This window comes from Rhinolophus ferrumequinum, chromosome 24 (assembly GCF_004115265.2).
Source record: "Rhinolophus ferrumequinum isolate MPI-CBG mRhiFer1 chromosome 24, mRhiFer1_v1.p, whole genome shotgun sequence".
Classification (NCBI taxonomy): Eukaryota; Metazoa; Chordata; class Mammalia; order Chiroptera; family Rhinolophidae; genus Rhinolophus; species Rhinolophus ferrumequinum.
The window spans coordinates 8,992,721-9,009,765 of record NC_046307.1 but is presented as its reverse complement, the minus strand read 5'-3'; the positions used below and the strand labels follow the sequence as shown (position 1 = coordinate 9,009,765).

At 37.3% G+C, this 17,045-nt stretch overlaps 1 protein-coding gene across 3 annotated transcripts in view; it reads left to right on the top strand.

Moving 5' to 3' along the window:
* KIF3A (kinesin family member 3A) overlaps window positions 1-13,094 on the top strand; it is a 47,616-nt gene extending 34,522 nt beyond the window's left edge. For 2 of the 3 annotated variants that reach the window (XM_033096559.1, XM_033096558.1), the window contains 9 exons: window positions 54-62; window positions 3,314-3,470; window positions 3,872-4,052; window positions 4,268-4,378; window positions 4,729-4,854; window positions 6,926-6,979; window positions 7,326-7,394; window positions 7,948-8,072; window positions 10,030-13,094. In XM_033096559.1, the coding sequence (XP_032952450.1) occupies window positions 54-62; window positions 3,314-3,470; window positions 3,872-4,052; window positions 4,268-4,378; window positions 4,729-4,854; window positions 6,926-6,979; window positions 7,326-7,394; window positions 7,948-8,072; window positions 10,030-10,078 (881 nt within the window). In that variant the 3' untranslated portion in view covers window positions 10,079-13,094. The remainder of the gene's footprint in view (window positions 1-53; window positions 63-3,313; window positions 3,471-3,871; window positions 4,053-4,267; window positions 4,379-4,728; window positions 4,855-6,925; window positions 6,980-7,325; window positions 7,395-7,947; window positions 8,073-10,029) is intronic. The other variant, XM_033096560.1, reaches the window with a different exon arrangement.
* Window positions 13,095-17,045: the final 3,951 nt, after the last annotated feature.

Sequence of the window (17,045 nt, the reverse complement as noted above, 5' to 3'; positions counted from 1 at the left end):
TCTCTGTGCATATGCTTCCTGTCTACGATTTGCTTACTACTTCTTATTGAAAGATCAAGCAGGTTGGTGTGATTGATTTGCACTCCACGTGGTACAATTATTTAAACTTAAAAGAATTTTATCACTTAACATTTTTAAAATTTAATATTTTTTACAAGGTAAGTATTCATCTTTTGTATTTAAAAAATACAGCTTTAGTTTTTTTTAACAAAAAAAACTTCCTTTTTTCCTAAATTTTTAAAAATTTTATTTTGATTTTTATTGAGGAATATATTAGGAACATTCTTGTTTCCAAATTATGTTTTTAGGGGAACAGTTCAGAAGTATTAGGTGGGTAGTGGCAAGCACACAGGATGTGCTAGACCTAATTAACAAAACAGATAAAAATAAATATATCACCAGAACCAGATGGCATTATCTTTTTTCCTAAATTCCTAAAGACTCATTAAGCCAAATTTTGGAAATACAAATATAAATGATTTAAGCATTTTCCCCCCTTTTTTTTAAAATAGAGGAATCAAATGCCTGGTTCCTTATGTCCATGGGTGCTTATGAAATTAACTCAGTTGACACTTTTCTGAGATTCTTCCCTTTAAGTTCACCTTGCCAAAGTTCACTTTCATAGTTTTGGGTAGAGCACATGGCATAGGGCAGTTTTAAATATTACTACTCCTGTTTGGTTTAATTACCCTATGACATTAACTTTTTTTTTTTTTTAATCTGAAATTTGTGCTGAATTTTATCACGCAGTATTAGAAGAAGAAGCATTTTTTTTTGTTTGGTTGGTTTGGTTAAGATTTTTTTTTAAATCAATGTAAAAGTGACTTTTAGTGATGTCACGTTTTTAAGTGCCTGGTTAGGAGAATTGGTACATATTTACATTTAGATTAAAATATTATTTGGGGAGAAATGTAATGATTTATCAGAGTAATTCTGGTAATAATATGTTACTGAAATATTAGACTTTTGAAACTGAACCTAGCTGTATATGCATGGTCATCTTTATGAAAGTGTTACCAGAACACAGTAGGATCTTTGTTGCTAAAGCATTAGTTTGGAAATATTACTTGAATGGTTTTGAATAACTAATGCAATTTAGGCATAGTAGTAATTTATCAATAGGCATATGCTTTTGTATTTCTACATATAAAATCTTTTTATTTTACTGCCTCTCAATGGGTTTGGAAACTGTTTTTAATGGTTAACAAAACAATTAGAATCGTAGAAGCCTAAAAAAATCAATGTACATGTGTTCATCACACCATTTCCTGTATATCGTTAGTATCTATGTCTTCATAATATATAGGTTTTGTTGGGTTTATTTTTGTCTTAACATATTTGCCATGTTTTCTTTAAATATTTGTAATTCTGAAGTGGAAAGGAAGTTACAATTTATTATGCATGTACTTACTTTGTACCTGAACTTATACTTTCCTCCTCAAATTTCTAAGAAATAATATTACTGATGGGAAATTCTTTCTAGGAATTCATTGGGAATAGGGATAAAATTATTTTTCTAAATTATTTTTTAACAGTGTATGTAATTCAGAACATTCAATACAGGTGACTGTGCCAAAAAAGCCCACAGAATCAGGTCTACATCCTGACTTTTGGAATGCAATGAATCACACCACACCAAAGCATGAATTTGGATCAGTGCTTTTATTTACTCTTTTATTTAACTTATTTGTCTCGTGGCTTAAGTTTGCTTTGGACTTAATGTTTCTGTAAAATCAAATGGTAATATATTTGAAACCCTTGGGGGTTTTTTATATAATTTTATCCTATGATAAATTAAAGCCTATGAATGATTCTTCGTCTCATGGTTCCTGAAAGAATATATTCAGATACATATCTCCATCATCGTTATTTTTCAGTTCTCTTTCCTCGCTAGCAGAAGAGGTTAGTTAGCTTTTGGGTGGAGACATTAACAATTTATAAAGTCTTCTGGTTTACACTTTTCTGTGGTCCTTTGGGAAGGAAGTTAAGAATGACAGAAAGCTTTCAGAAGAGCCTCAGATCAATTCTACGAAAAGTTTGTTTGTTTTTTCTGAAGGAAAAGTATGCTTCAAAGAAATTGTATTACCAGAAATGAATTATCTTTGATTCAGTTTCATAACCAGTTTAATATGCTAGTTTTTATTTTCTTTTTGATTTTTCATTTTAATTTCATGATTTTGAAATTCATTTAGTAAACTTTTTATTCAGTACTATTTGTAACAAATTTAACACTTTTTTGTACTATTATTTGTATGTAAAACACTCTACTAGACATTATAATCAAAATAATCAATTGGAAACTGTATTTCCAGCTTTATTATTTTGTAGTATTTCTATTTATATTTGACACTTATCATGTTCTTTCTGACTTAGGGAGATTTAGGATCCTGTGTTTGACATAAGAGTTATTTTAGTTATTCATTTAAGGTATGATATATCATGACAGCTCAGCAACTATAAAATGCCTGGTTGATTACTATATAACTGTTATATAATCAATATAGAATTTTTTTTCCTTTAAAAATATACTATTAAATAAAATTAAGTACTTTTATTGAACAAAAACTTAAAAATTTTTTAAATTAAAATTTATTGGGGTGACAATGGTCAACAAAACTACATAGGTTTCAGGTATACAATTCTATAATACATCATCTATATATTGCATTGTGTGTTCACCACCCAGAGTCAGTTCTCCTTCCATCAGCATATAGTTGACCCCTTTTACCCTCTTCTACCATCCACTCTCTCCTTTTACCACCCTCTCCTCAGGTAACCACAAAAATATTATAAACACTAAAGATATATATTAAAAACTACTTGCTGTAAGTTCTACCTGATATTTTTATGTGTTCATTTTATACCTATGTGTGACTTTTGCTTATTTATTTTAATAAGTTTCGGGGAGGTATTTTTAGAGCCACTTAATTTTGTACCTGGTTATCAGAAAAAAGTAACTAAAAAATCATATTGCTTTTTTGACCATATATGTTATTTGGGGACACACAGATCTTTGCTTTATTTATTTGGCTTTCTTGTTAATTTATCTCTTTTTTTCCCTGCTCATCTGTTTTGCTTCTCTTTCACTTATTTTTATTCTTAGTTATTGTGGCGCAATTGGATAGCAGTTTGAATTTAGCAATTAGTTAAAAAGTTCTTCTAGGAAAATAAAACATATTATTGATTTGAATTCCAATGTTGATATTTGATTTTAAGTTATTGAGGAATGCATCTTTTATAAAAATGAAGATACTTTGTTCAAGTCTGAAGCATTAACTCTAAAGTGATTGTTACAATTAAATGACTCAAATAGGTAAAAAGAAAGTTTCCCCTGATAAGATGGTTGAAATGCAAGCAAAAATTGATGAGGAGAGAAAAGCACTTGAAACAAAGCTCGATATGGAAGAAGAAGAAAGAAACAAGGCTAGAGCTGAATTAGAGAAACGGGAAAAGGATCTTCTTAAGGCCCAGTGAGTACCACTGAATTGAGATGGATTTGTGATTTAAATTCTTGCTGTTTTTCATAGGATGTATAAGCAAGAAAATTGAATAGTAATTAAAAACTTGATTTTTGTCTCCAGAGTAGCTATTTTTGGATAGAAGGTTTTATTGAATATATTGTATTTCTAAAAGTTACACCTGTTTTGCTTATTTCCTCTCTATGTGGGAGGAAAAAATACCAGTGAATTTGAATTAGTTATATATTAAATCATGAATTAATACTACCCAGTGGTATAATTTGATAGAGATGTTACATAATTATATTCCTGTTTTGAAAATTTGCATCCAAATTTTTGTTAAATTTTGGGAAACGATTTTGATAGATTAGTAGATAATCGATGATGTAGAGTGTTCTCATTTTAATCAACAGACAAGAGCATCAGTCTTTGCTAGAGAAATTATCTGCACTGGAGAAGAAGGTGATTGTTGGGGGTGTTGATTTGTTGGCGAAAGCTGAGGAACAAGAGAAACTGCTTGAAGAATCTAATATGGAACTGGAAGAAAGGAGGAAGAGAGCCGAGCAACTTCGCAGAGAACTTGAGGAAAAAGAGGTAATGTGACTTTTTGGTTTTGGTTGACACTTTGCCTAAGGTATTTAATTTTTCTACTGAAAAGCTAAATACCTGTGCTCTTAATAAAATGTTAAAGCAGATCTGTGGGTTGCTTTGAAGATAATAATTGCTAAACATTTATATTATTTGTTAAATAATTAAATTTGTGATTTAATGAAGAAAATTATTTTGAAATTTATCAATTTTTGTCATAGCAAGAACGCTTGGATATTGAAGAAAAATATACCAGTTTGCAAGAAGAAGCACAGGGAAAGACCAAGAAATTAAAGAAAGTTTGGACTATGCTTATGGCTGCAAAGTCAGAGGTTGGTCTCTTAGAAGTTCCCTACTAATGTTGTTCTGAACTTTTAAAAAAAAGAATTCCTTAGATTAAGGATGGTTAAGAATCCTAAAGGACTCATAATCTGTGCTTAAAATTTTAAAGGAATAAAATTTTCTCCTTATATGAAATTTTTAATTTTAGCTATTAAGCTAAAGTGTTTATTTTCAAACTTAACGTGGAACAGACGGTGATAGTGTTGTTCTGTCCACTGTTTTTGTGAAAGAACTGGATAAGCACTTCCAGGGCCTCTTCGGCCAGTGCCCCATGTCAGACGGAACTGTTTTGTGTTTAAAATCTTGTTTGTCCTTAGTATTTTCACTGATTTTCTCGTAGATGGCTGATCTCCAACAGGAACACCAGCGGGAAATTGAAGGCCTGCTGGAGAACATTCGACAACTTAGCAGGGAGCTTCGACTTCAGATGCTCATTATCGATAACTTTATACCTCAGGATTATCAGGTAAGAGGGACGTTGTCCTACCTAGATATTAGGTCACTTGGCTGGGGTTAAGGAGTAAGGAAAGATAATTTGTCACTTAATTGGTGCTAAATATTTACACTTCAGTTGTTGATGATAAAATTTTCTTGAACTAGTGTTATCACAGTTCACTTCAGCTGTTATCTTAATGCATAATTCTGTTTCTGTACCTAAGTATCTAAATAAGAATTTCTCAGCCCTTTGGAGGAATCCAGATTCATGTATAGCAGATCATTTCATTCAGCGTCATTTTGTTACAACATTGATCAGAAAAACAATTGCTTCCCAGCTGGGACCACTGTCTGTGTGGAGTTTGCATTTCTCCCCATGTCTGCGTGGGTTTTTTCCGAGTCCTCCTGTTTCCTGCCACACCTCAAAGATGTGCACATGAGGTGAATTGGTGTGTCTAAATTGTCCCAGACTGAGTGACTTGGTGTGTGTGACGTGCCCTCCGAGGGTAGGGTGTCCTGTCCAGGGTGGGTTCCCTCCTTTTACCCTGGGCTTCTAAGACAGGCTCCAGCCACCTGCAAATATATTTCCCTGAACTAGAGTGAGCTGTTTGAAAAATAATTATCTTACTTGTTTTTATCAATCTTTCTTAAATATATGTATACCTCACATTTATTTCAATGTTCAATATGAGGGTTTGCGGTCTTTATTTAGAAATTTGGTGAATTTTTTTGTGACCAGAAATATTCCGTAGAAACTTAACTCTTATTTATATCAATTAGCTGGTTTCTTTATATGCCATTTTGCTTAAAGTTTCATTTTCCAAGAACCTATTGACGATGTTAAGTGAAGACTTACTGCAATTACAATCAGAATCAAGGTATAGGCCCTGTTTATTCATTCAGTGTCCTGTATCCTATAAGTAGAATAAGCAGAACTCCTGTGCTAACTTTTTCTTTCTGCTTATGGATGCTAAGTCTGTTTGTGGTGTGTGGTAAAATATACGTACCATGAAACTGACCATTCTAACTTTTTTATTTTATTTTATTTTTATTGGGGAATATTGGGGAACTGTGTTTCTCCAGGGCCCATTAGCTCCAAGTTGTCCTTCAATCTAGTTGTGGAGGGCACAGCTCAGCTCCAAGTCCAGGCGCTGTTTTCAATCTTAGTTGCAGGGGGCGCAGCCCACCATCCCATGTGGGAATCGAACCGGCAACCTTGTTGTTGAGAGCTGGCGCCATCTGGTCGCCCCTCCGGAAGCTCAGCGGCAGCTTGTTGCCTTCAATCTAGTTGTGGAGGGCGCAGCTCACTGGCCCATGTGGGAATCGAACCAGCAACCCTGTTATTCAGAGCTCGCGCTCTAACCAACTGAGCCATTTGGCCAGCCCCATGTTAACTATTTTTAAGAGTACAATTCGGTGACGTTAAGTATATTCACTATATTGTACAATCATCACCATTATCTATCTCCAGATTGATGCTAATTCTTAATAATAGTGTAATTTAGAAATTTCAGCGTCTATTTTTCTTTACTCAGAATTTTCCTCTTTCCAGTACATTTTAGTAAACTTAAAATACTGATTTTTAAAAAAAATTTATTTTGAATCTGTAGCTTTAAGAAATTTGTCTGAAAAGAAGCCTCAGTGTATCTTTCCTTCGGACGTCAGGTGCACAGAATTAATCTCTGGTTCTTGGTACGCTCTCCTTATTGGTCCTTGGATGGTCCGCTTTCATTTAGTTAGTTATTTTGTAGTTGAACGCATCACCGCAAACAAAAGCTATGCCCATGGCAGTAACCTGCTTCCAGTCAAATAGTTCCCTCTCCCTTCTTCCATCCGTTTGCCTCTTTCCAACTGAGGGTATCCATCTTCCTGAGTCCCATGGTCTCCATTTCCTTGCTTTTTATTTTTATATGGTTTAATTGCATCTACATATATCTCTTAAAAGCGTGTATTTTTAAATGTATAAAAAGTGTATCATGCAGTATATGTTTTGAGACACCTTTTTCTCCCTAATATGTTAAGATTTTAGTTTCTTGAATATTTTTCAGTATTTTAAATGTTATCAAATATTAAAATTAGACTATCTTTGACTCTTTTAAAAGGAAATGATTGAAAACTATGTCCATTGGAATGAAGACATAGGAGAATGGCAGCTGGTGAGTATTACCTTCATCCTTTCATGAAGTCCTTGTGGAGCGCTTCCTGGACACGGTCACTTTGCAGGCTTTCGTGGGGAGAAAGATGGTCCAGAGGAGGGATCAGCTGAGAACCCAGTGGGGTGGATAAGAGGTTTCTCTGATTAACTCTATGATAACACACAGACTAGTCAGTGGAAATTGTGTAGGGCTGCATAGGACTGAAGGACCTCTGGGTCCCTTTCTGTTCCAGCGTTCAGATCACGTTTTATGCGTGTAACATCAGCATGTCTCATAGTAATTTGCTTATTCACAGTGTCAATTGCTAATTAAGACAATTGTCCTCTGCTTTTTTTCCTTTTTTGAGAAATGTGTTGCCTACACAGGAAATAACATGAGGAAGCAGACTCCAGTTCCTGATAAAAAAGAGAAAGATGTAAGTGCTTTTTTTTTTTTTTTTTGATTACAGTTGTTTCTTCATAGGAATGTGGGTCACTGTGTTATCAACATGATATCTGTTAATCAGCTGTGTGGAAAAGTCGGCCAGTCTTTTGGGAACAGTGGCTGGGGTGATAACCAAGAGAGTTCTGCTCACCTTCAGTCCGGAGCAGGCTTATTTCTGCACAGGAGTGGCGTGGAATCACTGTCAGAGTCACCCTTCATCGCCTTCTGCGTCATGGGCATATGCTCAGAGATTAGAATCTCCTTTTCAGTGCTAGTCCTTTTTAGAGCTGTTAGAAATACAGCTTTAGGGAAAACAGCAACAGTTTTTCTTTACTATTAAGGACTTTATAGTGTGGCAGGTCTTATTCACCAACCCTTGGTGAATATTGCGATAAATGACATTAGAAGAAGGTATCTTTAGACATTTATTTGGTCCTGTCTTCTGTGGTTTTTTCCAAGGAGTTTATTTAGTATTTTAAATTTTTCCCCAAATCTGATGTAAATTCCTCCTCTGAGAGTATCTGGTATGTGTCTCCTTTTCTTAGCCCTTTGAAGTGGACCTTTCCCACGTGTATCTTGCCTATACTGAGGAGAGCCTGCGGCAGTCCTTGATGAAATTGGAGAGGCCACGGACCTCAAAGGGAAAAGCAAGGCCAAAGACAGGGAGAAGGTAAGGACTGTCTTTGCATACTGTGAAATAAGGCAACGAGATACATTTAAAGAAAATTTAGTTAATATGGTAAATGTTTTGGCTGATATATTTAAATAAACATCAAAGTTCTTAGGTAGTTACGATTTGAGTAAATACAATCTTGCTAAAGAATCAGTTTCTTTAGCCCTCCTAAGTAATAGAATTTATTATTAACGTATTTTGTTCTTTCCAAATGTGTAAATCACCTACTATCTTAATTCCTTAATTCTTACACTGATTCTTCTAGAAGATGCTAATTAATTTGCCTGGTTAGACTCCCAAGGTATTGTATTCAGCTGATTCGTTTTTCTATCATAAAAATCGTCCCAAGAACTTTGATTTCCTCAGTTGTTGGTTAAAGAAAGCTTCCCTGACCATCTTTTCCTCTCTTCTGGGTGCTGGTTTTGACTGTTGAGTCATCTGTATGTGTCATAACATGAGCCCAGGGAAACCAGAATGTGAGTGCCTTGGGCTGGGTTTATTTCTTCTCTCCCTACCCTGCATCAAGTACTGCTCAACTTGCTTAAACTGGATGTAAGACTTTGGGGCTCCTGAAATGAGAGGAAATAAGCTTATTTTTCCCTGCTTTGAGGACATAGATTTTTGATTAGGGTGAAGTTGTATGGTTTTAATATTTTTGTGTGTCATAATCTCATAGACAACCTAACATTAATAAATTTGGGATAGTTGAACTTGGGGAGGAAGAATCAATAGCATATTAAAAGTATACAAATTTTTACAATCTTTGGTATTTAGGTGTCAAGAGGTTAAAAACTTTTCATATTCCAGAAGAAGCCATGCATGTAATATTAATGAATGAAGCATAACAGTTCAAAAAAAACACAAGTCCCTCTACTTGTTTCACTTTTCCACATTTAATAGGGATGTATTCCTCTTAATTCTGAAGTTAGTAAGAAAAATAACAATGCAAGTGTGATGATAAATGCTAAGAGAGTTGGCCTCACTGTAGGCAAAAAATAGGCTGTGGTGGGAACTGGGGCAAAATGGAGAGTGTTGGGTCTAAAGTGAGTGGCTGCTGCCCTGCTCCTGCTTAGTTCTGGGAATAGAGGGCCCCTGGTTTCTGAATCCTGTTGTTTCAAAGGAGAAGCCAGATACTGAATTATTTGCATGAGATCTCTCAGTCTTTAGTCACTTTTGTAAAACTATGTGGACCTAAAACAAACAAAGAAATAATTTAATATAGTGTTTGGATATAGTTTTTGGAATGCTCATTTTAAAATATAATGCCTTTTTGATTTAACCAAAAAAAAAAAGAAAAGAAAAGAAAAAGCATATGAGCCAAAAACATTAGATGAGCCAAACCCAGCATCTCTGCACACCAGAATTAGCCTGCTGTATTGTGAAAACGATAGATGACCAGGAACATAGACAAATACACAGTCAATGGTTTATTGATATTACATTATATGATAATTCAGTGTGGTGTTCCTCATGAGACATGCACAGTTCAATGTGCTAAGCAACATTGCAGTAAACTTGTGTATGTGGCGATTTCCATCAGCCCCTACACGTGCATCTGTGCTGTGTTGCCTCAGATGATGTGTGTCTCTGATTTTTATGGAACACACCTGCGCCTGTAGCGTGCCCCAGAGAGGTAGTCGGGGGGTTCGGTGTGGCAAGCATGCAGCCCACTTGGCCTGGCCACGTGGTCTAGTGCAGTTTTGGAAATTATCATCCACTTAGACCCACACTCTGGGTGGGGGGGGCCTGCCGTGCTCTCGCACCTCCTCTAGGTGACCTTCTCCTGGCCTGAGACAGTGCGCATGAGCTGATCTCGTAATGATCAGACATGTCAGGCCGTGGCCTATTTCTAGACGTTGCAGCCACCCAGTGTTTTCTACTACGTAAAGGAAAGTGTTTGCATTTCAGTCTTTGAGGAAAGCGTTCATGTTTTCTTTTTTTCTTCTCCAAACAGAAAGCGTTCTGCAAAGCCTGAAACGGTAATTGACTCTTTACTTCAGTGAATGTTACAGACTGAAAATCTCAATAAAAATTAGTGATATTCTCATGCCTGGACAAAATCTTTAATTAAACACTGAAGACTTTTGTGTAATTTCAAATAATGGACGCTGTAAATCATGGAGTGAGACTGGAATAATTTGTCTAATAACTGTTAGTCTATATATATTAAGTTAACATAGCATATTAAAATTGCACAACTGGTAGTTCAGATTGTTGTATTACTCTTCAGTTTATACTATGCAGGGAAGTTGGGGGAGCAGCTCATACTATAGAGTCGCAGTTTAAATGTATATACATAAGCCGGCTAGTAATTTACTCAACTACTGTTTGTTTAGATAACCAGATATTTAAAATAGAAAGAAATGTATATCCTATTTTGCAGACAGGCAGTAGCAGCTCTAATTGTCCGATGTTGGGCTCTTATATACGCATGTATGGGTCACAAAATGAAGAAATGATTCAATCATAACCCCGCCCAGCCTGTTTAAATATGTTCTAATTTTTATACTGATAAGTCATTGCATTTTAAGTATTAGATGACTGATCTTACTGATCTGTAGAAAATTTATAATTTGTCAGTCATTCTTTAGAAGAAATGTACATGTTTAACAAACAAACTTGAAAATCTGTTTAATCTGGATCTCTCTTGACCTTTTTTGCCACTTTGAGTTCAAGTCAAATATACTTTTTTGTTCTGGTTTCATGTTCTCCTGAAACATTGACTTTGTACCTAAACATAAAGGAGTCACAGTGGCAGAAAATTGAGAACCTAAACAGTGGTCACTAATCTTTACCCATAAGTGTATATTTTTAAAATTGACTTTGAAGTGTAATGGATACTTTCCTTTGAGTTCTAAATTTTGATGGAAATTGCTTTGTATCTCCCAATTGAGAAAGGTCTCTATTTTCCAAAAGATACAACCAAAGTAAGAAAAATATCTTTTAATCCTTTGCCTTTGAAACACTTGTTTTGTTTTTCTCCATGTTTTATTTAAAAAATATTCTTCCTTGAATTTCTTCCATTGACAGACCCAGTTAGACCATATTCCTCTAAAAATAAAAAATATTTTTATTTTATAGTAAAATAAGTTGTAATAGGATTGTATTTTCTTTTGTTGGCTGCTTACAAAATTTATATATTTTTGAACATTATGCTACAGCTACACCACTTACTGTATCTTTTATGAATTTTAAAATTATGTAATCAGCCTTGAAACATTGGTTGCAAGTTTTGAGACTTCACAAATTAGTATTTATGAAATTAACATTGTTTTAAGGAGTTTGGTTAAATATTGGTTTATAATTACAAAGCTGTGTATAGAGTGGGGGGTGAATGAAGGTGGTGTACTTGTGCAGTGGTCGTAAAAATGTGTCCATAAACTTAAAGTACACTCTGAAGGGGTGTGCTAAATGTCCTGTGTATAGTGCGTATTTTCTAGGTAATAAGAATTGCATTTCACTGGCAGCATTTTCTTTGTAATGTGTAAGATAGAAGTTTGTAACTTTACTCTGTGGGGCATTGTTTACGTACTGTGAAGACTTGAGGTGAATTTATGTTTGTAAAAGCTTTGTGTCAGCAAAATATCTCAGCAATTACAGATGCACATTAACTCTGTTAGTAATTACTCCAGAGAAATCTTAATTTTACCAGTAGAAAGAAAAGATGACTACTTCTTTTTAGAAGTCCATACTTCTAGTCTTTAACCATGCAGTTAATAAGAAAGGAATAACTTTTACATTAAGCTCTAAAACAATATAGAAAATTTAAGCCAGTATGTTAGATTTTTTTCTATTCCACTCCACTGCAGTAACAAAAAACAACCTGTGGAAAAAAATCAAAGCATTGAGAAATTGAAAAAACAGGCGGCTTTAGCACGGTTGTATTTTTTTTTTTAAATAAAACATTTACGTTAGAACTGTTTATACCAGATGGACAGTGAATATTCATCTTGTGAAATACCAAAATTAGATATTTGAGGCAGGCCTGATAATCCAGGTGAAAACATGGACACTGACTTCAGGGCTATTCATTAAGCTCCAGTCAGAGCCGTTTCCGCACATTTATTGTGTTTTTGTGCACAAATGAAATATTTTGTAACTTCAATATTTATTTTATGAAAGGATATAGATGAACAAACTTGCTCATTATATGAAGTAGGAAGATTTATAATGAGTGTCACATATAAATAGGGTTGTTTTGTTTTTTTAAATAGGTTTTTGAATGGGTATTTTTCTCTTTAATTTAAAGTAGCAATATTTATTTATTAAAAGGAGCCTTGGTAGAATGTTGTTTGTGGTATGTTCTTTACTAAACCCTCTAATTATATATACCAATAATTAGGATGTTAAAACATAGCAGTATTCCCCGTTTTTGTTTAGTTTCTCATAAAGTGTAAGTTTAATCGGGATGGGGGAGGGTCTGTCTCTATGTGTTTATCCCACAAGTAGAATCTGTTGACAAGCTGTGTCATCTACTTTTCTAGGAAAAGGGAACCTATTTTTGCAGCAAGAAATTTAAGGTTATTTTGGGGGTGGTGCCACTTTATCTGTAACATGTTTTTTAAGTTATGATTATGGTTTTGGGGGTTGTGTTTTTTGTGTTGTTTCTTTTTAGTCTCTTAAAGATACCTTTCTCCTTAACTCTTATCTTAAGGAAGGTCCCTCTCTTCCCTACAGGGCTGTGAATTAAGGAACGGGTAGGGTTTACACTTAACGCCAGTGTCTGCCCCATTTCTTAATGTATACATTTGTCTTCCTTTTTAGTTATTCTTTGTTCTGAAAATGCTAGAAAACAGACCTTCCTAGTGCCTTTGAACTTACACTGTAGTCTAATTTAGATCATTAACAACTTCAGTAGCATTGCTACAATACTGTATGCTGGCCAAAATTACAAATTGTACAATGAGTTTGTTACATTAATTTCAAAAACCACACTTCCGTTGTATTTTATGTATAAATTGTATTTGTTCAAGTTGTACATATTGGTATTGTATATATACGTGCAGCATGGTTAAATAAGAAATAAAAGTGTTTGCCTAATGCCTGTAGTAGTGATCTGATTCTTTAAGTAATTATTTTGGTGTTTACATCCACCTGATACAAATAGATGGGTTCTTCATGCCTGGCCATCTCAGTTTCGTGTGATTACGAGAGGCCTGTGTAATTTCACACCCAGAAACTCAGTGGTGTGAGTCTTTAAACAGAAACCATCATGAAACAGTAACCAGGGAGAGTTGTTTTTAAATGTGCTTCCTCTCATCGATAAAATTTCTTTTCACCAAAAGTATTTTTTATCCAGGTTTTGTTATCCTTTCCATTCGGTTTGAGAACAGAAACTTGTACTGTGTATGCACAGTGTATGTCGCTAAAAGGTAAAAGGAGACATTTCTGAGTGGTAGCGATAGGATCTCTTTCAAAACATTTCAATGAGCTTATAGTATCTCTAAACCAATAGCATTGCTTGGGTTAGTGTTAATCGTGGATTCTTTTGACAAACACTTACCAGGCGCCGTGCTAGGAGGCCTTATAACTTCACAGAGGACACTGAGAGGGTTTGATTTGTAGGCAAGTTTCAAAGGACTTAAATGTGCTTTTCACATGGGAGACTCTAGTGGCCACTTTAGGGCTCGCTCTCTTCCTTTCCCCAACTGCTAGCTTATGTTACAAACTGCATGTGTGTGGGATGTGAAGATAAAATGAAAGGCCTACCACGACAGAAACAAGATAGTAACCGCTGCCGTCTTCGTACCCTCTGCCCCTTTTCCCCAGTTGAGTTGGAGCTGTGATATTCACTTTCATCAGGCAACGCGCGTTGTCCATCCCATCTTCTCCTGAAGACCCTCCAGAAATCCTTTAAAACCAAGTACAAACAAAATGAAAACCAAACAAACCCCCGGGTGTCAGTCTGAGGGGCCATAGTTAGCCTGTGCCTAGGCGAACAGTAAGCACAGCTCTGAAGCCACAGCTCTGAGCGAGCTGGAGGAGCCTTCCAAACCATTTGTCATGACATTATCTGAATGTCTCATTCTTAAGCTGTTGCATTTGCAAAGCAAATCAGATATTCAGTCCTCCTTCGGAAGTTGAACAAATGTGTGGGAAAATGATTATGAAGAGGCTACTTCAAAAAAGACCTGTTTCCTCTGAGCGTTTATCTTAGGCTTCCTGTGACCCAACCTTCAAGCTACTTTTATCAACGTTATCAGAACATCACTTTGTCTTACTCAAACAGGCTTAGGGCTCTGACTGAAGAATATGCCAGATCAGACGCCCTTCCACACCTGCTCCCCTCCCCCATCCCTGTTCAGAGGGCTGGGGAAATTTTAGTTTTTAATCAAAGGCTTTATTTCTCCAGTTGTACTGGGACTTTACAAGTGAATACAATATTTCTCAGAGTTGATACCAATCTTAGCAAGAGGATATTGCCTAACCCAGCCCCAAAGTTCCCGAGTCATTACAGAAACACTCCGTTGACCTTGATTTCTACTCCATCATGAGTTCTGCTGCTCAGTCATCAGGTGTCTTCTGGATTTGCTGTGTACCTAACCTGTGCTGAGCAGAAGGTCCTTGCAAAGCTCCCAGCCTCCCCCAAAGGGACAGGTGGCTGCGTAAATGGGGAAGGACAGTGCAGCAGTAGTGAGGAGTGCGAATGGCGAACTGCCAGGCGGCCCGTTCCTTCCTAGCAGCTAACAGTGCCTGGCACATGTCTACCTGACCAAGAGGTCAGAAACGCCGTCTTAGGGGAAGTGTTGTCTGGGCTGTTAAAGCAGTCTAACAGGTGGATGAAGGCACGTCAGGCAGAAGGAGGAATGTGAATCTAGATGCCGTGTGCGTTGGTGGTATGTTTGGAAGTAGGGCAAAGGGGTGGGGATAGCTGAGCCTGAAACGGAAAGAGAGGCCAGGATTCTATGGTGAGTTTTCTGTAAGCAGTGGGAAGCCGCGGAAGGATTTTAGGTGGGTCACTCACATGGCGTTTTAGAGAAACTATGTCTGGAAAGCCCGAAGGATTAGGTAGGAGGGCGCTGGGAGACCAGGTAATGTGCACACCTGTGTGAGGCGGAGCAGCCAACCTTCGTCTGTCCTCAGCCGGCTCGCTCTCTCATGACCGGTGCCTCTACTGACGGGACACACGGCTCTCGGCTTCTCTCTACTCCCATTGCCCAGCAGGTAGCCAGGTGTGCAGGCAGCACACAAAACATCACAACATGCTTGTCTTTGGTTTAACACTATCGGAAACAAGACAGGAACAGATCGCTTGGAGACTGAAAGCTGAACTAGGAAGAAGCTGATGGGAAGGATGGATTAGAAGAGACTCTTTTTTTAAATTAAATTTATGGGGGTGACATTGGTTAGTAATAATGATGTAGGTTTCAGGTGTACAATTCTGTAACACGTCATCTATATATCGCATTGTGTGCTCACCACCCGGTCAGTTCTCCTTCCATCACCATATATTTGACCCCCTTTTACCTTCATCTCCCACTCCCCTCCCCCGTTTCCCTCTGGTAACCACCAAACTGTTGTCTGTGTCTATGAGTTTTTGTTGCTTTCAGTTTTATATCCCATATATGAGTGAAATCATATGGTTCTCAACTTTTTGTTTGACTTATTTAACTTAGCATGATATTCTCAAGATCCAGCCATGTTGTCGCAAATGGCCGTGTTTTAGAGAGCCGAAGAGAGAGTGTCTGAGTGCACAGGGCAAAGACCAGCTCAGGAAATGTGAGGCCTGGCCACTAACTCGGAGGTGTAGTGCTCTACCTGAGAATGGAACGTGGACTGGCGCCCACAAATTGAACCAAAGCGTCAGCCCTCAGACTAGCGGAAGTCCCTGGCTTGGCCTCTGTGGGGGCTGGGAGGAGCTGAGAGCTAACCTTGCTTGCACACTGACAGACCCGTTGTGCCTTCCTCCATGGGAAAGCCGTGTGCCACGCTCTGCCCTAAAACCCCCCTTTCTCAGATGACGTGGGCACCCTGAAAGGCTGGCAGAGATGACATGTGCAGGACAGTGGGAATAAAGACAGCAGGGCTCCTGGCAGGGACACACCAGTAGCGGCAGGAGACCCCCTGATGTATTTTGATCAGAGGCCAGTATTTCTAACGGTGGCCCAAGGATGTTTCAATAAAAGACAGTCAGCCGTAGATTTGAGCAAAATGTGTTTTCTTTATGCGTTTACTCAATACATATTTATTACCCGCTAATGCCACTTAAAGATACAATGTATTCATAGGTAACAGGCGGAGGTAGCTGACAGCAGGCAGGGAGGGGTGCAGCCTCTGCTGTCGATGTCACCCGTTCCATGCACAGGAGAGAGGCATGGCCCACGAAGCAGACTTGGGCTGTGGCTGAGTTTCCTCAGTGACTGTGTGCAAATGACCGGCATTTCAACTTTCACTCCATCCTCAAGTTTCTTCCCTCATTCTGTTTATGTGTGTCCTCCTCGATTCATGTCCTCTCACTCCCTTGGTAAACGTAAGGGCTTACTGTTGGGTGTTTCTGCCCAGAGCCCTGTCTGGCAGTGATTAGAAATGTTAGTTGCGTCTTAACCATTGAAACTCACCTTATGACAGGCCTGCCTGGAGCGCACACATGTCCATCCTTTCTGTGGCCCATGCGAAATATTTCTTCCGACAGCCGTTCTTTTACCATCCTGGCGTCATACACAGACACTAACCCACAACTCATATCCTGTGGTGGACTACAGCTCACATTAGCCATTGAATGCAAATGAGTCTTAATCAAAGAAGAAAGGAAACTAGAATTTTCGGTGTGGCCTTAGAAGGCTCCATGACTCTCTTCGGTACTTGTTGTCCTTGGCACGCTGGTATTTCATGTGGGCAGGGTGAAACTGGCTGTGGTCAGGGCGAGACTTGAAGCTTTTGATTTTTTTTCCCCTTATTTTGAAAGGGTTAAAAAAATGTTACATGTTTTGGTATAATGTTAGTACTAGTATTAATTTTTGCCACATGTGT